Source organism: Lepidothrix coronata, unplaced genomic scaffold (genome assembly GCF_001604755.1).
Source record: "Lepidothrix coronata isolate B3197 unplaced genomic scaffold, Lepidothrix_coronata-1.0 Scaffold45, whole genome shotgun sequence".
NCBI lineage: Eukaryota > Metazoa > Chordata > Aves > Passeriformes > Pipridae > Lepidothrix > Lepidothrix coronata.
The window spans coordinates 5,089,582-5,117,550 of NW_016690225.1; the positions used below are offsets into that span (position 1 = coordinate 5,089,582).

Sequence of the window (27,969 nt, forward strand, 5' to 3'; positions counted from 1 at the left end):
AAAGACTTGCTATGTTAGTTTCTCTCGAAATCAACTGAGAACTGAACACGGACGGAGTCCCAGATCCCGTGGAAAATACCAAAACCCCCGCTCTGAGCGGGACGCCCCCGGCCCTGCGGCGGGCGGGGAGTGCGAGGCGCGGCTGTGGCGGGGCGGGCGGGGCGGGCGGGGCGCTGTGCCCGGCGCGGGGCTGAAGGGGCGGCGCCGCTCCCGCACCTGCCGCCGGCGCGACCTGCGGGGCTGCACGGCCCGGCCGGCCATGGCCGCGCTCCTCGGCCTCGGTAAGTGCGGGGGGCGGGAGGGGACCCCAGCCCCGCCGGGACTCGAGCCTCCTCATAGCTCCTCTCTGTGGGTTCCCCTTTCGGCTCCATCCCCTCTCCTGCTCCCGGTGAGCCTCCCAGAGACCTGTCGGGATTCGCACCGGCTTGGGCAGGGTCCGGCAGCCTGGCCCCGGGGAGCACCTCTGCAGCAGGGGTGAGGAAAGGCACGGCAGGGCGGCGGTGAGGAGCTGAACCGGTGAGGAGACCCACGGATGGGACGCCTTGTCTGAGTAAACAGCCACTTGTTTGCTGGCTGGAGAGTGCTGGGTGCTGCCAGTGCTACATAGAGGGCTGCTGACAGTTCCTTTGGGTTTGAGTGGAGAAACAGGGAAAATCAGCAAAGCTGGGACAGAAGGATTAGGTAGAAGAGAATACAGTGAGAAAAGTATATTTTTATTTCTGGTGGGGTTTTTGTTGTTGTTGTTTATTTATTTATTTATTTCTGTAATTCTCCCTCTTCTCAAAACCCCACTATTGTAAACTTGTATTCCACTGTCAAAAATATTTTGTATGTAGTTCTTCCCGAGCTCTTGTTACAGTAAAATTGTCCTTTATTGCTTTTCAACTATATTCAAAGTATATTCAGCTATAGTTTGCCATTCTCCTTTGGAGCTAGCTATCTTGTTGGTCTTGCCATTGGATAGAAACCACAGCTTTGTTTGATGCTATTCATTATTATCTGCCAGAGAATAATTCTGCAGTCTCAGAATTGGGAAATGTAATTCCTCCATTCCTCAGTTCCCAATCTGCAAAATGCAGGTGCTAAAATGTTCTTTTTTTTCTCCCCTTTCCACTTTAGACACCAAATTCTACAGAACATGGGATTTTACACCTACACAATGAATCAATAGTCACTTGCATAAAAATACAGACATCTGTAGAAATTTAAATATATGTGTCTTCTTGTCAAAATGGGTCCCTATAAAAGTTTTAGCCACTAAGATGCCCTGAACTCTTTTAAGCAGGAAGCAGTCAGTATTCCAAACACTAGAGTAAATAACAAAAGTGAATGACTAAAGTAGTAACTGTAAATTTAAGCAACTATATAAGCTATAGTGCACTGAATTCTAAAATCATATAGGACAGTGTTTCATGTGTACCTCTGGCAGTGTACCCCTCTGTATTGCTAAGGAAACAAATGACACATCCATAATATATCATTAGACCTAGCGAAGCCTTTTCTTAGACTGAATTGCTTTCAATCATCGATTACGCTACTCAGTTCTTTATTTTGCAAAAGCATATCCTTGTTTTTGTGGGCACAGTTTCCAGGTGGGTTTGAAATAAGCAACAGTCTGAAATAATCCTTAAAAAGGAGCAGGTGCTGCTAATTGGCTGTTCAGTCAGTCCTACTTTGAGTATCCATTTTCAGCCACTGCTCCTCGAAAGCTGTTGGAACAGGAGGGAGACAGCACAGAGTCTTTGTGCTGCAAATCCTAATCAGATGCGTAAATCTTCTGTTATGTCAGTACCTACAAAATAGGCAAATGATCATCCAGCGAAGTACCTTTTCTTAATAAGTTCCTGCGTTTGTAATTTTGTATTGTCTTATATAGAGAGTCATTTTCACCCGTTAAGTATTTGACAACGTTTTTTCTTCTGTCATCTGAATAAATAGTGAGTAATTTCACAGTTAGACCTTTTGGAGACAGTCACAGAACTAAAATGTTGTCTTAATCAGCCGAAATTGTTCCTATGGATGGGCCAGCTGCCCCTTCCTCAATGTCAAGAGGCAGGAGCTGTTTCTATCAATCGGTTTTCAAGGCTGACGTACAGACACAGCCTAAAAGAGTATTTCAGGCTGGAAGTCACTGAAATCATCAACAGTCTTGCATAGATCTGAGAACTGGCAGGAATATGCACAACTGAGGAAGGATTAGCACCGGCTATAATAAGCACATATGGCCTCTTCTTTGGCTTGTAGGGACACTAGATGCTGTTGTACCTGTAGTATTAAATGTTGTTTTATATTTATCAACATGCATCCAGAAAGTGTTCCCTACAGCAGCACTATTATATCACTGGTAAATATAATTTCCAGAAGGGATGTCATCACCTCTAAACAGTACTGACTCTTTAAGATTATTTAGATGAATATTTTATACATAATTTCTTACTCTAAAATGTATCATTGGAAAAATTTAATTTCTCCCGGTAGGGTCTGGACAAGTCTTGAAGGAATATTTCATGCCTCTTGCTCAGGACGTTTAAGGGATTAAACACTGCTGGAAACTACTCAAATTCCATATGAATTTACGTAAACATGAGGGGGGGAAAAAGGACACTTGGTCTAGAAGATGCTGTGTCCTTCAACAACTAAGGAAAACACTCACATCAGGTGTTCAGCAGCTAGTTTGATAAAGCCTGAAATCAGTGTCTGAAACTTGGTTTTATAGAAAATAAAGACATGTGGTTACAATTTAGAAGTTGTGTTGCCATGGGAATGTTGGTGAAACCCCAGGTGATTTTTCTTTTCTTAGCAGGGCAATTTAATTTTCTACTGATAAGTCACAGGTGGTGATACTTTAAAATTTTTTACCTTGAAACCTCCATATCAGTCCTCAGTTTCAGAACTTTTTTATGCAATTAACAGGCTCAGTGCCCTCAGGGAAGCAGATAAAGACATAAACTGGGGGGTGATGCTTTCAAGAAATAATGAGTCTGTGAAGTAAAAACAGAGCGAAGAGTACTCTATTATAAAATAAAGTTGCATTTATTGTCTAACAATTGTGTACCTGTCAAATCTTTCTCGTAGTTTATTCATAGGAATTCCAGTATAATCTAGCTTGGTGAGATTTCATGCAAATAAAATGCTGTTTTCTCTGAATTTTATACTGTTTTTCTTTCTGTAATTTATTAGGGATCTTAGAACTGCAGTAATTTCTATATGTCTGTGCACTGATGTCATATATAGCTATGGTTGATGTTATAATACTGGGGTAAAACAATGCAAAATATGCCACACTGCAACTTCAGAAATTTAAATTTAATTTTCCAGTTGCAAAACTGAGGAAAAGATTTCTTCTGTTAAAAAGTAACTTGACAGAAAACTTGAATCTATAGATAAACTACAGTAAATTATGTTTTTGTAATCTATAAAAAGGGAAAAGGTGTAAAGGAAAAGGTCAGTACAATATCTACTGTATTAACTATATAACACTGTATTCTGTTTTCACAGTTTTGTTCACGTATTTCACATGTATATCTACTGTCCAGACTGCTGACTGTCTGCATTTGAGGGAGCAGTGTATAAATGCTGCAAATGGATGTGAGAGTGTCTGGAATGTTGTTGAAGATGCCTGCAATATTTCAGGTAATTCTTTATGGTGTATGCATCTTTGAGTTGTTGTATCATACATATTCATTGTTTATCACAGTATTGCTGTGGTAACTGAATGAATCAATGAGATTTCAAAGAGAAAATTACGGCAACAGACAGACAACTTCTGAAATCCTTGACAATGGCCAATGCTATTTTTAGTAACAATCATATTGTCCTTTCAATAAGGCGATAAATGAAATTTCTGCACTATGAACAAAGTCAGAGTCTGAACCAAGTCAAGAAGTCTGAATTCAGCAGAACTTATACTCTTATGGGATCCAGTTAAACAAAGCCAGTGTGCAGCTGGAAAAAAGTTCCAACTTTGTTTTACGTAATTTAGAAGAGTTGATCTGCCCCCTCCCTGGAGGTGTTCAAGGCCAGGGTGGATGGGGCTTTGAGTAACCTGATCTAGTGGCAAGTATCCCTGCCCATGGCAGGCAGGTTGGGACGAGATAATCTTTAAGGTCCTTTTCAACCTAAACTGTTCTGTGATTCTATAATCTCACACAATATCCAAAATAATATAGTAGTTACTTAAATTCTTAAATATTGCACTAGAATAAGAAAATAATCAAATAAAGAAATCCTCAAAGGAAGTTGTGTTTTAGGGAGGCACACTGTAATTCTTCAATGAATAGTACCTATGTGTCACAGTAATTCACTTGCAGGGGGTGATAGTATGATAAAGTGCTGGTTATGACACGGTTAAGCCTCCTTGAATTGTTAAACAGATTCTCGCATAAATGAGGGCAGAAAATCAGTCTCTTTCTTTGTTTATTGCACTTCCAGTATCTGATGCTTTACTTCCAAATAAACTATGTTTTAAGTAGGGAAAGATCAGGTATTATAAGTTTGACCTGAAACTCATCCTAATCTCTGTGGTTGTTCAGATGAAACTGTTCTTTTCTCCAAAGGCCTATTATCTTCTTGAACAATTCTTGGCTATCATTTACCACCTCTCTCTTCCTTTAAATCCGTCCAAGACCTTTCTGTTAAATTTTAAGTGTTCATCTTCCAGGTGCTGTTGCACTATAGTCTGATAGTGTCATTAGACCAAGCTAGTAATGGCACCTTTTTTGACTGTTAATGTCAAGGGCCTTGATTTGCTGCTACATTGCTACCTCAGCACTAGGAAATGATAAGGGCCAGGGACTCTTTCCTGACTGAATTCACCTGTCGTGGGCAGGATGTAGAGGCATCTGTATCTCCATGGAAACCTGTCTTCTGCTTATAATGACATTATTTGAACAGAACCAGGAATGTCGCGATGCCGTAATCTGTTCTGAGCCTCAGCTGCAGCAGAGTTGACAGTGGGAATGCCCCTCTGTCTGTCTTGATGTCACGACCTGATCCCACGTTTGTTTGTGAGGGAAGCCAGGCAGCAGAAGTTGCTTGGCTTCGTGGTCAATGAGCCATTGCTGAAACATTCACCTGTAGTGTAATCTACCTGAATGCCTCTGTCTGTCTGATTTGTTGCATAGATTTGATGACCCAAATGTCCCAAGGCAATATTTAAAATAATTAAAACAGAAAATTCTCTGAGAGGTCCTTCTTAGTGTGTCTTTTTCCAGATACTTATCTGCTTTGCAGATAAAAGTATCTGAATACTTTTAAGAATAGATGGACTAAATGAAAAAGACATGATAACAGTTACAGCAGTCCCCAAAGAAAATTAGTTTCAGTCCAGGTTCTATTGAGCTCTTAAATATTTTATGTGAAGTGAAACAGTTTCAAAAGATATGGTGGCTGTTTGGAAAAAAAAAAAAAGTAGTATTGGAATATGCAGTACTTTCAGGCTCAGGGAGACTAAAAGATGAGCTCTCTAGAACCAGACCTCTTCCCCAAATCACAAGAAGTTGTACTTGCTTCTCTCACATCATTGACGAAGTCAGTAGCACCAAGACTACTTGACATAAAGATCAGGTTTTGTGCTGTAGCCTATTAATGATCATACCCTGCAACCAGATGAAGTGGACCGGCATAATTACTTCTGTGATCTCCCCTTTTGATGCACTGCATTGTCCCATAATATACTGTTTATCTTACTTATCATCCTATATACTTATTCACTGATATTAAAGGTATTTGTAACTCCGCCAGAGAAACCATGCAGAAATAAATTCTTCTTGTGATTGCTTGTTTGGTTTTGCATCTGTATGTTTCTTTAGGATAATAGCTTTGGCAAGTACTCTCCAGCATCGCAGAGCACTCAGGTATTGTGTTGGGTCTAGGACAAATTATACTAAATGTGCTTATTAGGAACCATGATCCCAGAGCATGTAAATTGAGTCAGTCAGACCTCCTGGAGAGCCCACAGAAACAGAGAGAGAAAATCTACCTGCAGCATTATTAGTAAGAGTAACATTATACTGTCTGTTATTTGCAAGTCTTAAAAACTTCATGGATGAACTGTAGGAATGGAAAAGGCCCTTCAGTTCTGAGCACCAATGTGTTACTTGAAGGTAATAGCCAATGGGGCAAATATTTGTTTTGTTTGTTTCTTTATGCAAAACCTAATTACAAATGATAATTACACTCCTGCTCTGTGGTATGAGTTCAGTAACTCAGTCCCTCAGACTGTAACCTCAAAGTTAATTGTGTGATTATCAAGACCTCTATCTTTTGCTCTTCAGAGCATGTCTGGGAACACTCTCCAGATGACTGCCTAAGTCACTCTTTTTCCTGTCAAACTTTTGATCGCTGTTTCCCTACTACTACAACAGCATTTCCAGAGTCTCAGTTTATAGTCCTCTGAGTCCTATCCTTCTTCTGCCTTTTGGGCTTTTTTGGTTTGTTTGTTGGTTTAGGGTTCTTTTTTTCTTCTGTTATTTCACTGAAAAAAAAATAAGTATTTCTGAGCTCTGATTTAATGAGGAGTATAAATTTTCTTAATTTTTTCTGAACTGAAAACATCTGTGTTCAAAGAAAAAACCCTCAGATCACTTAAATTTTAAGGAATCTCATTTTGAATTAGATTTGGATGAGTTCAGTTTTCTTACAATAACAGAATATTGAGGTTGGAAGGGATCTCTGGAGGTCTAGACTGTGGTCTCACCAGTGCTAGAGGGGAAAACCAAAGACTTTTCTCTACAGTCTTCAACTGCAGTTCCCACTGAGACAACTGAAAAGCTGACTATGCAAGAACAGAGATTATCACTCTGGAAGTGTCAGCTTCTACTCTGTCATGCTTCTATTTGTGGTCCCATGTACATCAATTATGTACTTATAAATAAATCTAATTATGGGTAATGGTTGCCAAATATTAGGTTAAGTGGGCATTTTTTTTGGAAATGCTTTGGAAGCATATGTGTAAGATAAAATATATTACCTAGAACTAATCACTGGTAAAACACCAATAATTGAAAACCAGCAATAAAATATTTTCTGCTGTTCATCACAGCTGAATCAATACAGTGTACACACAGACCAATACTGATAATAGGTTATTTCTACACAATTTTCAAGAAGTCAGGCAAAGGAACCCCATAAATCTGATGTACTTCCTGGTTCTATCTGTGCTGTTTGTATGTTCATAGCCCCACAACCTTGCCCTCACCCCTGGTTGTCAGCTGCTGTGACTCAGCTCACAGCACATGGGGCCATTCTGAACACAGCCCTGTGTCTGACTTCTGACCATGACATGTTAGTGTCATGAACACAGGTGAGCTAAGTGAGGCTGGGGTGCTGTATAAGGTATATTGGGTTTTGTGGGTTTTATTCTTCTATCTCTATTCACCTCCACCCTTGAAGTGTCCTCGGGATCTTGAAGAAGAAAGTCATAAATTTTGTCAATAAGCTAATTTTTACCCAAGCCCCTCCTGATCTTTGTTGTTCTTTTTCTACCCATGGAATTCATTCTCCTGAAATTCTTCTATTATCCCTTACTCACTTGATAAAACATAGAGGAGAATATCTTCCCACCTTCTTGAGCCTCCATAGTTCCCATGTCACCATATTATTTCCACCCTAGTTTCTTGGTCAGGGAGTATTTTATATCCATGACCTTCAGTAGATCTTCTGATCTCCTTGGCTACTGAAAGTGTGAGGTCTAAGGGTCAGGGTCATGCTCTACTTCTGAAAATGCAGGAGACAAGTTGAAGATGCGGCTGAAGAGATACAGGCAAGCCCAGGCACCATCACCACCTCCTTTGCTAATAATACAAGGGGTGAAGTGGGAACAGAGGCTGGGAACTGCAGCTCTTGCTGGCCTGTGACATTCCCCTGTAGCAGTGCATTTTTTGATACGCCCCCAAACCCTCCTTAGCAACAGCAACTGAAGAAAGGGCAGTGCAGACACGGTTTGAAAAAGGGGTGGCAGGATGTGGATGTGCGTTGTGGAATAGATGATTCTCGTTCCTTCGGGCACAAGCAAAATGCAGTTTCCTCTTCCAGAACTTTGCCTAGATTGCTTTCCACTGCTATTTGTGACAGCAACATATAAATGATGTTAAAACTCTAATCACATTAAATCTTGCCCATGGTGGTAGTGACACATAGCTTCTCACTTTTCAGTTTTACTGGAGTGCACAGTCTCTGCTGCTCCAGGCTAGTGGGGAAGCAGCAAGGCAGGAAGCCAGACAGCAGCGTTCACAGGGCAGAGAAAATAGCCAAAGTGCTTGGTAGGTTAAAACTGATCCTCATGCTGCCCTGGGATCTGGTTGGATCTCATGAACCACGTACTCCTTGTCTGACATATTGTGAGATGCTATCTATGAGGTGAAGAGAGCAAATGTGCTGGTTTGGATACCTGCTTACCTGTTTTGACAAGGTAGCTCATGGCTTTAACAAAATAAAACTTTCTTAAATGGTGTTAAACTGCTTCTTATGTAACATTCTTAAGTAATGTGTAACTTTCTTAATAATAAATAATAAAATACTTTGAAAAACTTTTAGCTCATAAAGTGGAGAGTTGATTGATTTACCTTTGTACAGAAACTAGTATATGCTCTTTGTTACTCATACAAGGAAAATATGACCTGACAGCCTGTGTGAGTGTCTTTGTCATTGAGTCCAAATGCACACACAAGCAATGAGCTTAAAACTGGGCTGGTAAGCTAGGGCTTCTGCATATTTTTTTATGTTAACTTCTCCTTTATTTTTATTATAAAAAAACTCTAAAAATCAGAGTATTCTTGGACTAATTTAAATTTGTTGTCATTCTCAGACAATGAAGTGGTTCTGTAGAGTAACTGTCCAAGGGTATATCCAAATGGCACTTGTAGGCTCATGCTATCCTGACATGAGTTAGAGAATCTGACTTAGTGCTGACATCTCCTCAGCCTGGGGTTAGCATCACCATTATCACAGGACTAGGTCTCCCATCTGTGTCCTCTCCCTCACACTCTGTTACGTGGCAGTGCCTTAGCCTGCACTGTGAATTCCTGTCCCTATACCAGGCACCTCATTTCTACACAGGACCAAGATCAGTCTCTCAGGGCCTCAGTTCAGGATGTGAACTCCTTTACACCTTTTCAGTTTGGTCTCTGTGCCTCATCTACTTAGAATAAAAGGTATGCGTTAAAGGTTTTGTGTACCTTGTAAATGAGAACAGATATTCTGGCAATGGGTCACATGAAATAAAAGAAGGGAATATTGTACTCGCGACTTTATTATATTACTCTGAATATTATTTAAAATTTGTAAATTATGACAGGTTTTCAAACAAAATTAAGTGCAAGCCATCTTCTGTTGGCAAAGCATATTATTTTTGTGCTTCAATTGAATTGTTTTATATAAACGTATCATTTAAGTGCTCATAAACATTAAGAACATTATAATTTTAATGGTGAGTTCTAGGTAATAAGTGCAAGGCAGAAGACACTGCTGGATATAATAGAATCATCCAGGTCCAGGCTGATGATTACCCAGAATTTAAAAACTGTCTGCACTACAGACAATATCTGTAGCATCACAACTTTACTTGGGAAACAGTGCAGCATTAATAAAGGTAACTAAACACAGTTTTAATTATGAAGAACAAACTGAGTAATTTTGTAACCCCCATTTTAACTGGATTCAAATTTCTTTACATATTTCTCAACTCTGAGAATTCCTCTGCCAAATTAGTTTTGTCTTTTCTATGATATTCACACTCCATATGAAAGAAATGCCATATCTGCTTTAAAATAAACAAAACCAATAAAATGTATGTGATAAATTCAGATAGTTTCTAAGGCTCTTGCTCAATCCACTGGAAAGCAAGAGTGAAAACACAATGTGTGTTGAGGGCTACTCATTGCCCAAGGAGGTTTGAGCACCACTGGATTTAGGTTATATGTAGACAGACAGATCCAGCCACCTTATGAAGGGGAGTGTGAGGAAATGGGGATGCACAGTGGTGCAGTTGTGTCACACTGTGTTGCAGGAGCACCTTTACTACATCTGGGAGAGGTTACTGGATGTAGGAAACATAGTCACCACCTTCATAAAGCTGTACATAATATGTAAAATGCATCTTTTAAAATTTATGTTGTAATCAATGGGCCCAGCTCTTCTCAGTTCATTTTATTATTCTGAGAACTCTTATCCCTTCAGAAAGCCTGTCTGTAATTGAGAATTACTCAGTGGACAAAGAAATTGCAGTTTGTGACCCAGTGTCTCCTGGCATAATGATTAGCAAAGCTGACACAAGAGAGCTAAAATCATCCAGTGAATGAGAGTCTGGAACGTTGATTCATGGCACTGATCCATTACTCCCTGCTGGCATAGAATATATGGCTTTATTGCAGGGGAAATAATATCCTGATCTGTTACTCCTTTCCCCAAACAAGAAGGATGCATATCTAAAACCTGACATTGATGTCATTGGAGCAGTTGCTTTTGCTTCTAGCAAAATGAAGTAATTTTATATTTTTTTGCCGACTGAGATGACATTTCTCACTAGCATAGAAAAAAAGTTCATATTCAGTTACGCTAGTGTTGAGTTTACCTACAAAGGATAGCATATGGTGTTGGTAGGTACTTTCATGAGTAATTCTCCCTGTCTAACTTAAATTACTATTTCAGGTAATGAATGAACCATCTGCTGGCATTGTGATTTTCTCTTTACAAATTATGCATTGGATTAAGATGATAATCCATGATATGTCCAATCTGTAGGTGGTTAAAATTATGTGAAATGTATCCCTTTATATGCAGTAATTTTAGTGTAGATTTCTTTTACTACTGTTTTGCAACTGTATTGTTAAAGGGGACTGTACTATACAGATAACAGCACACAGTAAGCATGAGGAAGATTCATTAGTCTACAAGACTGAAATTATTCTGTGTTTACCTACAGCTCAGAATGAAACTAGGGCTGTTTCGTTCATTGTATTGCATTAAGACAATTATCCTTTTCCTGTGTTTTGTGCTGACCTATGATGATGCTCCATCTTCCATTTGATTTATATCTCTGTTTGTACCTATTTGTACAGAATATTTGGAGTCTTTCTCAAGATCAGACACTGAACTGAGTTTTAGGCAGCATAGAAACCCCAAAGACGAAAGGCACTCAGAAGAACTGGTGAATGATTGCCGTATTGCAAAACAACGCTGTCGAGAGGACCCTTCCTGCTTTGCCCTGTACAGGAGCTTCCAGAGAGCATGCCAGGCAGATGCAGCAAAGTGCAGGTTTCCAATGGTCAACCAGGAGTGTTTGTCAGCATGGAAAGAACTGATGAAAACAGTACTGGGACAGTGCAAGTGCTCAGAGTCACTTCAGATGAGATGCATTAAAATATGGAAGGGAATATTTAACAACCGTTGTTTACAATACTCTCAAGAGAGCCAAGCTTCAGCACCCAGTGGACATGATGACGACAGTGATGATGATGACCATAATGCTGATGTTGATGATGAGAAGAATCTGGTCACTGACACAGGTTAGTGTTATTCCAGCAGTCTGAATGCTTTCATACATAACAGTAGTGTCCACAGTCAGTAAAAGAGGTTTTCTTAATCATTTGCACTTTAACATTGAAAATGAGTTCATTTTAAAAGGCCTGTTTATAAATGAACTCACAATATGATAGAAAAATGATAGCCTGGGTGCAAATACTTCTGTCCTTCAATATGTTAATTTGATACAACCTGATCCAAATCAGTCCATTTTAGCTTTTCTTTATGACTAGAAACAGTATAAGACCATTAACAATAATTTTCTAATAGCAAAAATTGTCGACTTGCCTTGACTTTAGGTCATGACAAGCAGCTGGTTCAACTTGAAAACTAGTCCACTGATGAACCCATTAAGGCCTCCGGCTTTTATTTATTCACAAGAAATCTGACTTTATAATGCAGTAAGCTCTAAAAAACTCTTCTTGAGTTCACAGGTTCTATAATTATGTAAAGAATGTTATCAGCAGCCTTTAATAAATTGTGCTTTGATCCCAGAACTTATGAATATATGTAATAGAGGGTTTAGAATTTGTTAACGGGTTCTACTCAGTGAAACTGATTTGTTTTATTCTTGTTCATTTTTACTACTGGCACTATGCAAGCAAGACAGCCAATACCTTAAAGTTAAAAAGCTAAGCTGAGACATTATTTATGACTTATGCCCGTATCTGTGTCTTTTTCTTCTAGACAATATTAGTATGGAAACCAAATTACAATGGGGTTTATCTGCTCTCTCAAAACAAGGTAAGTCTGAATTTACTTATGAATCCTAATAAATCATTTTAGTTCTATTTTCAGATAGTGTACAATGTACCTAGAGATTGAAACTAATACTTTTCATTCAGATGAGTGAGCAGGGAGTCAACAGATTCAACATATTTTTAGTTAAGCCACTGAGTAGATAAGAACTCAAAAATGCCAGGTAATAATCATGATCCTGTTAAATTTACAGAGGAAAATCTTATCCCATAAACATTTTAGGGGCAGAATTTTTTCGATATTTTTGGAAGGTTTACAGTGCAGTCTAGAAATATCTAAACTAACTTTGAAAGCACAAAAATGCCGTTTATATTCTCTTCTTCATTACTTTTTACATAGCCTAGCATAGCAATGGAGATCTCAGCAGTTTCAGGAGGGTTGCTTATGAGGGCCAAGCAGTGGAAAAGAGAAGTATGAAGATTACACAATAGGCTTAAAAGAAGCATTGCTGAAGAGCTGGATCAGAATTTTTGGGAGTCAGACTTGTTTTTACTGGGAATGTTGCAGACAGGGTGACTACCAGTCATCACTTGAGAAAAATTTTCTTGTGATTTCATTTTAAAACTGTTATTCTTTTTAGTGTACACAACAAATAGAACCTGTTTGGATGTGAACAGGGAGTGCGTTGAAGATGAAGTATGTAACAAACAGTTGTCCCTGTACCTTAAAGTTTGCTCAGTAAATAAGAAGTGCAACATGGAAGAATGTCAAGCAGCCCTAAGGTTCTTCTATCAAAACATGCCTTTTGAAGTTGCTCAAATGATGATATTTTGTGATTGTATCCAGCATGATGAATCCTGCCACAGAGCCAAAGAACTTCTCCATGGCAAGCCCTGTGCAGTTACTGCAGTTCAAGCCCCATCGTGCCTGAATGTAATCCATATGTGTGAAGAGAATGAATTGTGCAGGTTAGTAGTAGAAGTATTTTGTATAGTAAGGTGCTTTTGAATAATGATTTGGTCAAATCGTTTTTATATATACATGCTATATATCTCATCTATAACAAAATTATTTTCTGCACTGAATCTGCTGTGTTTGACATCTTCACAGATGTTTACATCAACTGTAGTAATTCCAGAAGTAATTTCACAAGTTAACTGAAAAGATTAATTTTCAGAAAGGTCTGGAATCTGGTGATGGTTTTTCTTCCTCCTGTATCATGACACGTAACACCATTTCTGCTGGACAAACAATACTGTTGCATATTTTCATTACCACTATCTTCAGATAACACCTGCCCATCTGCACCTTTGCTCTCTAGCAGTTTGCCCAAGTGGTGCAGCAGACCAGATGAAGTTTGTTTGGTTAATTACCTTTTCAAGCGCAGAGTCTGACCCTTTGTACCCAACAGCCGTACAACCAACTTGGCCTGTTCAGAAAACTTTTGTCTTACTCCCTTTGTCTCCAGCATACCGATTCTTGCAAAAAGTTGGCCTGAAACATGCACAGACCACTAAACTTATGAAGAATAATGCCCTTTCAAGATTTTATTTTATGTTTAAAAAACATGCAACAGGATTAGCCCATATTTGTAGTTCTACTTAATTGCCACCATTTGTGGATGGTCAATTGGCCCACTTTGATTTTCAGTTTAGTTACCAGTTCCCTTGTGAATTAGACCTGAATTTTAGCTGAAAGCTGTGCTCAAATTAACCTTCAGTCAGCATACCAGGAGGCCAAAAGATGATTTTGGTTTTGTACAGATTATTTAGGTTGATGTCAGTGGGAATTACCTCTTTTTATGTCAAAAGAATTGGGCTACAAATGTATGTCTGTACCTGTGTAAACATGTAATATCATAACTGAAAATTTCTGAAGTCCCCATAATTTTGGGAACATTAATGTTTCCTGGCACTGACAATAAGTGCATATAATGAGCAATTAGTCTATTAATTGTGGCTAGGCATATCTATAAATCAGGAGATGAATAAAAATAATTCCTTAGAACAGAGGTGGCATCTGCTTTGAAAACTTTGCTTGTGTAATGAAAATATTTACAGAAATTTCTTAGCCAGTATTGTAACAGTTCATGCTTTTCCATGTGACTTCCCTTATAGCCATTACACAATATCAACAGCAAATTAATAACCTAATTTTATGATTAAGGAAAAATAATATCTTAATGTACAATATACAAGAATTTACCTTTATCATCCCCTAACATTTAATGTAAGTGCTAAGAAATCTACAAATTTCTTAATTAATAATAGATGTTTTCTATTGTCATATACAATGCATTAAAGGCCAATTTTATTCCATCCTAAGAGGAAATAAACTGAAGATTATTGATCTGGGAAACAAGTTATTTCTTCTTGTAATTTATCTCCGCTATCAATTAATTTTTAAGTTCAGCTGAATTACTTTACACTTTCCTGAGCCTTGGACATTTTGTATTTTGTTAGCATTTGGGGGGACAAGGGGTTGACAAAGAATGTAGATTATTTAATATAAAACAAGTTGACTGTTCATTCTTCCTTCACACTGCCCAACAAACTGATCCACTAGAACAGCACCTAGTGTGGTTTCATTGTGATGACTGGTCTGATTCCTCTATCGGCATTTTTTCTGAGTATCAGAGACTGTTGGAATTCACACTATGTTTTGCTGGGGAAATCTCCACAGGTGCTAATTAGAAGAGCAGTTGCTTTTTCTCAAAATCAGAGCAGAAATTAGGCTAGCTATCACTGAATATTGCAATTTTTGAAGGCTTAAGTGGTAACTTGGAAATACACTCTATTTTAGTGGTGATCCTTAAATGCCTTTTCTTGAAATCACAGTTTTTACAGTGTCATTGTATACTTCTTTTCTTCTTTTTTTTTTTTTTCCACCAGGAAAAAATACACATCTTTTCGGTCAAAGTGTTGGAGACACGTGACAAAAAAATGCTATGATGATGAAGCTTGTCTTGAAACTTTAATCAAGGATGACATGCCCTGTTCTGCAAATGCTGATTGCAAAGCAGCCTACATTAGCAACTGGGGCACAATGCTGCACGTGGAGTGTACCTGCCAGAATCTGCCTCCCGTGGAGCAGTCTTTGTGCAAGCTCTTCCATCACATGCTTCACAGCAAATCCTGCTTCAGTGAGTTACGTGAGTAACACATAAAACCTCTAAGAATAATTAAAGAGTATTAAGATGCTGGCTTTCACCAGATCTTTACTATATCTTTGATACCACAGATTTCAGCAAGATTTATAGCTGCAGCTTTTTTTTAGAAAAGTCCAAAGCCTTCCTGTCATTGACTTAATGTTGTACTTTGGTACACTGTTTTTTACAAATAATATGAGGCAGGATGTTGGTTTTCTTTCTTTTCTTCTTGGAGACTAAATATTAGTCTACCTTACGCTTATTTAGCAATAGACTTCATTCCACAGAAAATACTTCAATTATTTAAATAGGACTTTATATGGGAATGGAGGCTTTAGGATTTGGTCTGCTTTAAAAACACTGGCCTTAACTCAGATGAAATGCATGCACTTTCTCAGAACCAGTATCACCTTTTATGTGCTAAATACATCAGCTACTTATTTTTGTTAAATATAAAGGTCCTTGCCAAGTCTTTAGTTAAGAGAGAATTGCTAATGGAATAAATGGCATTGGGAAAAAATATTAATGTTTTAGTCTGAATCAGGAGTGTGCCTTTAAAGCAAAGCTCCTGTTTGTCCCCACTCATAGTGTCATGGGTCACATCATGGTGTGGTTCTGCATCACAGGGTGGTTTTCCTGGATTCCTGCAGCTTAAAACTGAACCTGAGGGTTCATCTGTCACCTCTGCAATGCTCCAGCTACATCCAGATTATCTGGTCCATTGACGAGATCAAAGATCAGAATATCCTCCTCTCAAATCTCTGATCTATTACACTAGCTATTTTGCTATATAAATCCTCTTAGGATATATTACCTGTTAGTGCATCATACCCTATGCCAGTCATCTTCTACATGTAATTATATATATTCTCAAACTAGCTTGAGAGGTAACTATATCTAAATATTACAATGAAAAGCAATGGCTTTTTCATAGTTCTATCTGATGGACTGCCTTTTGAAAACATATTAATTGTGTGCATGGGGCCTCTGGTGGTCTAGTGGTTAGGGTGCAGGACTCTCACCGCTGCGACCCGGGTTCGATTCCCGGCCCCCCGGGCAGATGGAGCTCGTTAGCCCTGTGAGGCAATCCATCTAAGAGAAGGTCACTCTAAACAAACCTACGTCCTGAGACCCTCACTACCACTGTCCGAGTTTCACTCGGCCCCGGCAGATGAACCTCAGGATTAAAGGGTGGGCTCAGTTCAGCGCACGCTGTGTCTCACCTAAAAAATCCACTGCGCAGGCTCGAAGGGTCAATGACCTTTCCCAAATCTTCGCTCGCGAAGACTGGCCATTATAATTGTGTGCATCCATTTCATTGAAGGAATTAGCTGCTTTTTTAATTCTAGTGACCAAAATGTTACCACTGATAAGAGTGTAATTTTCTTTCTTGTCACTCAAAGTCTTTCCAGAAATTATGATAAAGTTGCTGAAACACTGCCCTTAATTTAGTTAATTTAGTTAATCATTACTCAAACTCAGACTCTGAGAAAATATTAAAAATCATATAACAACTCCCCTGAAAAAGCAGGGGACACACTTAGATTTGCGACTACTGGCAGTGATTTTGCTTTTGAATGTTACTTGTTTGTTTGCTTTACAGCTGAATTTAATGGTCCAAATGAGTGAAGACGTTGTATTAGTTATTTCTACAAAACAAAAAATATGATCCTCATGTCGGAATAATCAAATAATTGCTCATGAGCTTTGCCATTCCCTGAAGCAGCCTCAGGATAAAATGGTTTGAGGTTATTTTGTGATTGAAACTTCCCTAACCTAATTGAGATTGAAGAACAGAAGCTTACATGCTCATGGGGTGTAACAATTTCCTGGTAGTTAAACAAAACTTGTTTAGGGAAACAGGACCTTGGGCTGAGTAAAGGATCAGTACCTACTTTACACTTGCAGGTTATTGTGAATCTTGCTGCTTTTTTTTTCTAGATGTCTAGTTGTAATGCAGCTAAACTGATGATGGTGATGACTACGGGTTTTATTATAAGGCACAATTTTAATGCCATTATCTGCAAGGCAGCTCAGAGACATGGAGTGACTACTCTGTTGCAGAGCCCACCCATCCCCTAACTAACCCTGCTAACTCATCCATCTGGCCTGAGCGTGAACTTTGGATGACTTTCACTCTTACAGTGGCAGTGATTTTTAACACTGAAGTCTTTCTGAATAGGCAAATACCCAGGGCTAGGAAAAGGGATCTTTACCTCTAGAACTGGTGTGAACAGACCCACAAGTGGTGTTTACACCATCTCATCTTCCTACTCTTGTATGGCACTGCCTTTGCTAGGAGCAGATGCTCTCGGGGCTGTGCTTACAGGATTACATTTGCTGCAGACTCAGTAAAAGGCAAGAATTGTGACTGGCTGCTACATGAGGCAGAAGCGCAGTGTGGATCAGTGCCAATGTAGGATTGGTGTCACAATAGGAATAGGCAAAAATGTCAGTGAGAGAAAGCTAAAATTGAAGCTTCCAAAATATTTTAACTCTGGGTTGTACTTTTGGATCGCACAGAAAAAAAATAAATTGCAGGTAGGTTTATCTATTTTTATTTGGACAATGTTCCAGGCTGAAAATGTGAGCCTTTCTTATATTGTTTTCATTCCTAAAGGGAATAAAAATTTCTCAGTTTAGAGTTCATGTGAGTGACCATGCACAGTCTTGTATGGTTTAGCCTCCTACTCTGTAAACTGTTCTACTTAGGTAAACCCTCTATTTTTCATTTCTACAGAAGATGCATATTTTCAGATACATTCATGAAATTATGCCCACTACAAGAATAGGCCTTTGTGAAAAAATGTATTGATGTCTGTCAACTCAGAGAATAAACTCTGTGGTTTGGAAATTACTTCTAAGTACAACCCATTTTTCATCACTTTTATATTGGTTTGATGGGCCCAATTCTTCTGGTGGGCCTATTTTTAAAATAGTTTATGTGAAAAGAGAACTTAAGCTGTTTTGTGGCAGAGAATATGTTCGAAGTGTGCTTGTCCCCCATAAGACAAACTACATGGGAGGTTTAACTGAGATGGGAAAGGAAAAACTGTTATACACTCATTCAACTTGTTCATCGAGTATCAGTAAACAGTATTTTTTAAAACTCCCTTTACAAATTCTGTGATGGTTATCAAAATATCAAAATGCAATAGTCACCTAAATTATTTTTTTAAGCAATATTTTGAATGGGTAATTTCTTTCCAATATTCAGGTCAAATTTCCATTCAGAAGAATGGTTTTGGCTGGGTAAATACAGAAATGCCAGGGAAGAAGCCTTCTGGAGCACAGCTCCATTCTTCTGCAATTAGTGGTGAGTTTGGGCAAGTCACTCCATAATTTCCATAGAAGTACTCTTGAAATATCCCTCATGTATGATAGAAAAGACTAAAGGTTGGGTCCCTTGAGTGGGTTCAGGCAAGCGAGCTCAACCTCTTCCTGTCCTGTTCAACCTGGATAGCTCCCTACTTGTTTGCCTTAGCTTATATAACCACAAAATAAAGTTAATGAGACTGAACCAATTTCTCTGATAAGTGCTTTTGAAATAGATGTCTCACGATCACTATATTATAATTAGAAAATTAAGCTATTAAACCTTCCAGAGCCTGACTCTCTGTACAGTCATTAGAGAGTAGTAGTCGTAATGTGTAATACAAATTATTAGCTTTGATGTCATAACTACTTTTATCTCTCTTGACTTTTTGTAGTAGTTACAACAACAAAATTAGGAACCTGCAGTAAGTGGTCTGAAAAGGGGCTTGTGTTATGCTGCATCAGACTTTACCTTCTCATACTAAAGAAGGACACGCAGTTGTGGATCACGATATCCCATGGGCTGAAGAGCTATATCTGCTTTTATTTCAATGCATTTACAGTAAGCAATTAAGCAACATAAAGTTAAAGGATACTGAATTAATATATAAATTTTCTCTTTGTTGAAATAATATTATTTTATATTTTCTTTTGAGGGACCCAGTTACAGAGTGAGAACACTAAAGAGCTTAATGCACAAATATCAACTCTAATGAGAATGACCTGTTCTACCTTGTGGAGGACAGATTGCAATACTCCAGTTTGCAGAACAGGTCATACAGAACACTTTAAACAGTGAAAAAATAATTCAGTCTCTGGATGTAGTACAAAATGAAGGGACTTCTATCCTCTCCATCCTTCAACTATTGCTGAAGTGGGCAACCTGGGAAATATAATAATAGACTAAGAGAATGGGATTCCTGAGACCTGTATATAATAATAATGAATAATTAAGCATTTGGCCGTAGTGTTGGCATTAAAACTACTTAAGAATTATGCATGTCATCCAAGTGCTCTGTGTAACCAGAGAAGAAAGTCAGGGACCCTCAAAAGAAGATTAATCCAATATTTTCAGACTGCATTTTCTGGAAGCATTGACTTCTTTTTGCCAAGTACAGAGGGAGCCTGAATCTCTTGCTGGAAAGAGACTCTAGTGGTTAAATAATGCAAGTCATAATACAAGAAATCCTGCTCTAAGTAAGAAAATGCAAAATGCAAGATATTTCACCCCTGGGACTAGTTCTAACTGCAGACCCTTTCAGTGGGTAAAATATATTATACATTTCCCTCAGGGATTCAGATAAATATTTGCAAAAAAAGCAGCCTGCACCCAGTTAATTCTGTTCCCACTGAAGTCTGAATACTTTCCAAAAACCTTTCCTTGAAGTCTTAACAGAACTTTGGATGGCCTTAGAAAAATAAAAAGAACGCTGACCAGCCTAAACTATACAATAAAATATTCCTTCTATTGGAGCTGTCATGTACTAGATGGGGACTCTCTAAGCCATAAAAGTCTCATAGGAAGCCAGGCAAAGAGAACAATTTGATTCAGGATATCTACCTGATGATAAAAACCACATTGCAAATTGTTTCATAAATCCTACAGCCAAAAAACTAACCCAGTATCCTAGTAAATTTGCTAGTAAATGTGCATTACTCAGGCTGCAAAGGGAGTTATCATCTTCACAAAATATTTATCTTTAATGAAATAAAATCCCAAGAAGAATCTCAGGGTGCAGAGGCAAAACAGTTAAATTGTCAAATGTGGCCTTTTGTGTGTGTGAAGGCTTTTGAAGTTATTTGCTTCTTGGCTATTTTCTGCTTGGAAAGCAGGAGATGCAATCTGCTGATGTCACTACAATAAAATATCAGAAGAAGCCTTTACTTAGTTTGTCACTGAAAGACACAAGAAACTCTTTCACCAGTTGAAATGAATGACCATCTACAGATGACCATGCTCAGAAGAAAACTCAATATTTCTTCAGCTTTTTCTTAATTTTTTTCTTCAAAAAATAGCTTACTGTTCAAAAAAACAGATTTCTCCATTCTACTCAGCAGCATTGTGAATCATCTCATTGGGTAAGACTGCTTTAATAAAAGGAGTCTTTCATAATAAACAATAAGTCTGAACATATATACATATATCCAAATATATTTGCAAATAAATAGAACTGCAGTAGTTGAAAAAATATTATTCCAGCTTTTGGTGTAAAAAAATTATACCAGGATTCTGTAAAAATCTTGACTGGATCTAAACACATTCCCATTCTCAGGGGAGAACAGGCCAACACAGTCATCTGTGGGCTGATAAAACTCTCTTAACAAGATGTGATATGGTCAGTCATGACCATGTAAAAGTTAAGGAGACTTTTGCTGTAAGTTTAGGTGGGGCCAGAATTTTATGTCATTTTGGAAACAATATCCAAAAATCATTCCATTTTTGGAAAAAAAAAATAAATCAAAATTTCTCCAAACTTCAAAGATATTCCATATCTAATTATGCATTTTCAGCCTGGTTTTGACTTTATCCTATGCAAATTATTTCCACGATTTTACAGATCCACATAATCTAAAAGACTGCTTCCCACACTTTAATTTGAAAAATTAAAGTGTGTGAAGATAAGCATTGACATTCATCAGCACAGAGCTTTGGAGCTAAGTTAGGGGGTTTTTTATGGAAGAGAAAGCAAGAAATACAGAACGTTTATCCTGTTCTTGTGAGATACAATAAAATTGGGCTTGACCCAAGACTGTTGAAATTAATCTCATTTTGTCATAAATTGTAGTGTTATATATTTTCTGCTGAGGAGTTGTGCTGTGCTGAGTATCTAGATAAACAAGTAATTGGCAGGGTTTATCTATAATTATACCAGCTGCTGTGGGAACTGAGATTAGTTCAGCTCCAGTGACTTTAATTTGTAAGGTATGAAACATTGTCCATCTGACTGTTTTTTAAATGTAGAAAAACGCCTGTGACAAGCTGTGGGTAGCCAAGAAACATCTGAGCACAAGCTGGCATGATGGTTCGATGAATATGCACTGTGTATACAGAAGCAGGTAGATTTACAATAGAGTGTAATCCCACTAATTGTTCCAGCTGTTGACCCACAGTTACCCTCTACCAAGCCTCATGACTGGAAATGTCCGTGTGTCTGTGTAGGCAGCTCCAGCTAGTGCTTCAGTGGTACCTACAGCCCCAGTCGTCGTGTCCCTGAGGACATCATGCAGACACGGGGGCCCTGCGATAGACCTGCCATGAGGTGAGGAGGCCCAAGAGTTTCTCATGACTACAGGCCACCTCCACGGCACAGAGCAGCGACCCCAGCACCTCACAGCCCCATGGAAACACCAACCATCCACTTGTGTCTCTATACATACCAGTAGTTTAACCACAAAGAATATATAAAACGCAGAATTAGCTTTTCAGCCACAAAGTTTTGCCTTCTCCTGGCCTCACAAATTTCCTTCCTTCTCTGCAGCTCTGAGAAAATACATGGTTTCTAGCATGATCTCATCACTAACATCCTTCTTTTGTTCCCAACAGAACTTTATCAACATCTCTTTTACCAGCAATTCACCAAAACCACAGCATTTTTTAAGATTGTGACAAAAAAAATAGAAAAATTTTATTTCATTTGATCATTTAAGAGTGCTTTTTTAATCAAAATGAAACACCTCCTACAAATTTTTAAGAAAAATATCACAATGTTTCAGTGGAAATTTATTAGCCCATTTTTAACTACCCATGGCTGTTATTCCTAAAAACTTGTAAGGTGTAACGATTTTCCTAGCATTGTGGTAAGTGATGTACTTTAAAAACTTCTTTTTGCCTAAAATGTGTGTGAAATTCACTTCCACTTCAAAACAGCAGGAAACTGTTATTCCTACAACTGCTCCTGCACTTGTAAAAAGGTTTTAAAAATGACTGTGTGCAAAATTAAGATTCAGAAACTGGAAAAAATGCCTACAAATTACTCTTTTGCAAAAACTCATTATCTTAAAGAAATGTTGTAACTTGAGAGGTGGGCCAGCTGCTGATCTGGTTTTTAATATATGTTTTTAACAATCCTGCTCTGAGACAAAAATGGACCTCACACCTCTTTCTTCAAAAATTCACCATGTTAAATATCTTTCAGTAGGTTGCTGGATTAAGTGGTATGTTCGTTCTGTGCAACTTGTGATGGTTCAATCATTGCTTTAATTTTTGTTGTATTGGAAAACTTGAATTTGGGGTAGTTTTTTGAGAAAGAGCACCATCGTACCATAAAAGCCAGGCAAATCCAACCCCCTGTTCAACTCCTTGCTTGCCCTGCTGTAGAATAAATATTCACTCTCTTACTGGAGCTACTCCAGCATCCAAACAGCCTGTGTTTGTATTACACTGTAATGCTACATCTGCTGCATTTATGTAGTGTATACAGAAATGTCTCATTTAGGGTTTGTGTGTGCATATGCACAAACAACACACAAGACATATAATAACTGATAACTTTATTCAGAGACCAGAATTTGACCTTCTCACAGCCCAGATAAGTGGCCCAGTGATGAGGCCAGGAATCCATTTCTTCTTCAGTGAATGTTTCACCAGCTATGTAAGGTGGAGCAGCTAAGGCTCTCTGCATTTGAGTTTCTATGTAAATAAAACTTATTTGATTGTATAAACATGACAGAATCAGTGCAACAGGAAAGTCACAGAAAGGTCTCGTGGTTTATGTTTGCGGCTCTGCATTTATGCCCTCCTGTCAAGTCATCTAACCTCCACACCTCTCCATACCATGTCCAGGACTTCCATTACACTCTCAACTGAAATATTTCCTTCAGAATATTTGATCAAAACTGATGGATTCATTCCTTCAGGAAAAATAAGTTTCTCCTCATTTGGAAAACAAAAGTTGAAACAGCTCCCAGTTTTTCAACAGCTGGAATTTTTAGCACATAAGCCACCTAAGTGACTTTTTGGTGAGAAGCCTAAGAGAAAGAGGAAACTGCATGGGAATGGAGCCCAGACACAGAGTTTAAATCTAAATCCCATTTTACATTAATTTGATTCTAGATCAAGTATTGCTGTACACTGTAATTATTGTAATATGTGAAAAAGGAAAAGAAGGCTAGAAGGCAAGTAGGAGCCAGGTCTGCTCTGATACACAGAAAAAAATTAACATTTTAAAATGAATAGGGAGAATACTCTAAAACACAAATGAGAGTAACAAGCTGTTCCCCTGGAGCAGAGTAAAAGGTAGTGCTACACCTGTGAAGTGCTATTGGAGCTGGTATTTACTAAAAGAAGTCTGAAAATTGCTTTGTACCAACTGGCGAAGGAAGAGTTATTCCTACCACTGACATACCATTTTAGGTGTTTTCCCTCCTTTTAATTACTTATGTCAAAATTGATAGCTATTTTAGCTTACATATGTACGCATTCTAGTTCAGATCTCAAATCTGATTCTTATTACTGAGAAAGTAAACACTTCATGTCTGTTTTCTGTTTTTTACTTTTAGGTGAAACAGTCTACATTATTGCCTACTCCTCCTGCATAGCTCTCATATTAGGAATAGTCCTGTTGACTCTCCTCAACATCAGGTAATTTGATAGGGATATTAATCACGGGTTCTAGGAAATTGGAAAAGCAGAAAATAAAATGTTTTGACTTGGTTAAGAGGTAGACACTGCGTTTGTCTTTAAAAACAGTCCCAGTGATGGAAAGAACTGACATTGTGGGTGTCAGCAGGGAAGAGTGAAATACGATGCGTATCTACAATGCCCTCCATTCATGCAGAGATCCCAGGCTTTAGGAGGTTTCATTTCCTGTCCCATGGTAGGGGAAGGTGAAATCTGAATTCAGAAATTCTGTGAGGCTACCTTCCTAGCCCCATAGCAGGCAGCAGTAATGCAAAAAGGAAATGAGAATATTCAAGATTATAACGTCTTTAGAAACCAAACCATGAATGCTGCTATTGTAGTTAATATTCTTGCCAAATGCCATTTTTGCTGATAGGATTCTGTGAACAACACCCATCATCCCCACCATCCTCCCCTCCCACCCCCTGCCCCATATGAGAAACTGCCCACACACCAATGCTTGGTAAGAAAACAGAAATGTGCATTCACTTAGTTAAATGAATATGGCCTTTTCTTAAATGATACATTTTCTTGGACCAAATTAAATGGCCGGATTTCAAGAATTACACTGTCAGATGATAGGTAACAGAACATGATGTAGCAGGAGCTATATATAGTGGAAGGGATATTGAGTCAAATTTCATTATTAAATTCAGAGGCAGATCAAAGAGGAATCATGTAGAAAAATGCAGAAGGCAAATCAAGAATATATGGGAACAGAGACTTCCTCTTTAGGTTTGCAGTTACAGGAATATCAGCATATAAATAAAACTCAGATTTAAAGAATACAGAGGATGGAAGAAAGAACAGTGCATTAATAACAATGAAGCAAATTATTTTTTTACCACAGTGTTCATCGTAAAAAGAGGGGAATTTTGCCACTGATTTCAATTAAGCCAAAGTTCAAAACAAAAACTGTACAGTTTATTGTTGAATACATGCACATTCTTTGTTTTCAGAGCCTGCAGAACAAAATATGAGTCAAGAAGTCTCTTGCCAGACCATTCTTCTGAAACATTTATGGCCCATTATAAAAGTCACAGATGAACTACTCTGTTGCTTATGCTTTTTAAGGCTATTCTTGAAAGCCAGCCTGTACAGATGTGATAATAAAATATATATTAGAAAAACTACTATAAATTACGGAATTTTGTAGTTAGGAATACAAAATATTTTTATATTTATTAGCTCATATAAAACCTTTCACAAGCCAAAAGAAAAAAAAAGGTAGAAGTGTACTCTCTCTTATTTGCATAGATTCACAGATCTGTCCTGAGCTGCACATTTCCTGTATTTTTAGATGCACATGGCAGTGGTATAAATACTGCATCAGCAGTGGCAGTCTTTGAAGCCTACCCTTCTGATCTCAACTCATCTGGAAGAAAGAAAAAAAATCAAGTCAAAAACATTTTAGAGAGCTGATAAAGAGCACATATGTGATAGGTTTGTACACTAGGCTCCCAGATACCAAGTACCTGATGTATTTGTAAGGCAGCAGTCACAGGTAGGCTGCCTGTAATTCAATGGTGGAGCACTTGGGGGCTTGGAGAAGATCAGGATTACAACCCCTTTCAGATCTAAAATGACTATCTGGACTACTGCTTTGACCCCAGAATGTTGTTGCTGGAACTGGTTTTAATTTCTCCTCCAATATGCTTCTAAAAGAAATGAGTGAGGTTTGCCACGTTTAATACAGTAAGTTTAGAAAGCATTTTGTGGTCTGAATGCCCAGTGGAGAGAGCCACTTGCTTGGGGCTGAAGTGCCTGCTTCTCAAGAGAGAAGCTATGACCCATCTCATTATCTGTGTTTCCTATTTGTTGCCTCTAGGAAAGACCCGAAGTGCCTTATTCTCCCCTTGCACTGTACTGGGAGTCATGGTCCCTAACACACCATTCTGGATCCCACTTCCTGGCTATGGGCTCTGGACTTCTCTCTGTAGCTGAGTTGTTTGGCTAGATTTAAGCTTCTATTTGTTACCAGTGAGCGGTCTTTGTCAAATCTTGGTAACAATCTGGTTCTGGTGAGCACAGGATAATGCACTGGCATTTCTTATTCCACTGTTATCAATGAGTAGCACATGTATTGTCTTGTTATAATAGCATCTGATTAATTAATTTTATTTTGAATGTGATTAATTTTAATTTTGTTTGAATTATCACTAAATGTAATTCAGCTCCAGTTTTGACTATGACAGATGACTGATCTAGGGCTAGAAATTTATGTGATCAGAAAAGCAGGGATCTCTACTCTTCAATGCGACTTTTGGTTCTTACTTTGGTAGCTTGTGAAATGATTAGTGTGAGAGCAAAATCTTAAGTGTGCAGTTCTGCTGGGGAGAGGTTTAGAAATTTTTGACAATTATTAAAATATGCATTTTCCCTGTCTTTATCATCTGCATAAACCAAAAAAACTTGTTCTTGTTTTGCAGTCAAATGTTTTGTCATTACTAAATCAGCATTTGGACAAAAATACAGAAACAGAAAAATGCAGTTATTTTGTTAATTAAAAAGATCTCCTTTGGCAGTCCAGCAATTTGCAGCACTTAGCTTACCTCCCACCATATAGGTATTTTAAAGTGGTATATTCATATTCTTCATCTTAAAACTGTGAAGTAGAAATCTGAAAATACTGTTGAGAATATGTTCTCATCAGTGTTGGGTAAAAACATTTCTTTATGTAGGAAATGTACTTATGACATGAACCTTGTGCTGGTTTTCAGTCTGACTTCAAAAAACAGTGATGCAATGCTGAAGCCTCCATGTCACAAAATTTGAAGAGAGCCATTTAAATACAGATTTAACTAAACTTTAGTCAACCACAAAAAAATCTCGTTCTTAGAAGCTTTTTGTTTTCTAATTATCTTATATTTAGACACTAGAATTCCAACTCATATATATGCTTAGACACACTGACACTCACAAACAAATATGTAGAACATATTTCAAACAGAGGGTAAGTATGTGAGTTACTCTGAAAGACAGCAAAATATTTAGTGGCTATTGTGTTGCTTCTGTGATTTTACAGGCTCTCTTCATTAGAGATGAATTACATGCTTAATGGAAAAAGTACATTTCCTCCATTATGCATGCAAAAAGTATTATTGTGATTCATATTTCGTAGTGATACTGCATTCTGTGAATTGTATCTAGGTGTTAGTTATTAAATAAAGGAATTTCTGCTGGGATGATATGTATTCAGGTGATCATGATTAAACTCTGCTTCATGAACAGTTTTGTGATCATAGAATCATAGAATTGTTTAGTTTGGAAAAGACCTTTAAGATCTTTGAATCCAATCATGATGGAAGAAAAAGAAGTATTTTTGTAAGAGCTTCATCATTTAAAATGTTTCCCCTGAAATATAACATCTTCCCAAATGAGGAAAATTAAGTCTCATTGATGACTTGGAATTCCCAGGACACAGGGTCATTTTGGGTAAGGATGTGGCATTTATCCCCTTTCCGTTGGAGCTAGGACTTTGCAAAGTGAAGACATGAAGATTGATAGGGCTAGAGGAAGAGAGCATAAATTTTTGCCTTACAGCACTGTCATTTGAAAGAGGGAATACTGGGTTTGTATTTTCTTTGAGATTGTTTATGCATTTTATCTAAAGATTGTTCCGAATCAATTGTGTAGAGTTTTTGAGACAAGTACACAGGAATAGCTC

General features: G+C 38.0%; 1 protein-coding gene across 3 annotated transcripts; it reads left to right on the plus strand.

Moving 5' to 3' along the window:
- Nucleotides 1–232: 232 nt before the first annotated feature.
- On the plus strand, nucleotides 233–27,847 carry GFRAL (GDNF family receptor alpha like). Of its 3 annotated transcripts, none has more exons than XM_017814496.1 (9): nucleotides 233–281; nucleotides 3,499–3,633; nucleotides 11,058–11,504; nucleotides 12,208–12,264; nucleotides 12,860–13,187; nucleotides 15,111–15,370; nucleotides 18,585–18,683; nucleotides 24,182–24,263; nucleotides 25,603–27,847. In XM_017814496.1, the coding sequence occupies exons 1-9, from the start codon at nucleotides 260–262 to the stop codon at nucleotides 25,649–25,651; spliced, it is 1,479 nt and encodes a 492-aa protein (XP_017669985.1). In that variant the 5' UTR covers nucleotides 233–259; the 3' UTR covers nucleotides 25,652–27,847. The 3 variants fall into 3 exon arrangements, with proteins under 3 accessions (XP_017669985.1, XP_017669984.1, XP_017669983.1); XM_017814495.1 differs by having other exon boundaries at nucleotides 26,131–27,847; XM_017814494.1 differs by lacking the exon at nucleotides 25,603–27,847 and adding an exon at nucleotides 25,262–25,349.
- Nucleotides 27,848–27,969: the final 122 nt, after the last annotated feature.

Bases quoted from the DNA above. Each gene is read 5' to 3' on its own strand.
- GFRAL (XM_017814494.1), top strand. From the start codon at position 260: ATGGCCGCGCTCCTCGGCCTCG. The intron at 3,634-11,057 runs GTAATTCTTTAT...CTATTTGTACAG, and splicing joins AGATGCCTGCAATATTTCAG to AATATTTGGAGTCTTTCTCA. The intron at 15,371-18,584 runs GTGAGTAACACA...TCCAATATTCAG, and splicing joins ATCCTGCTTCAGTGAGTTAC to GTCAAATTTCCATTCAGAAG.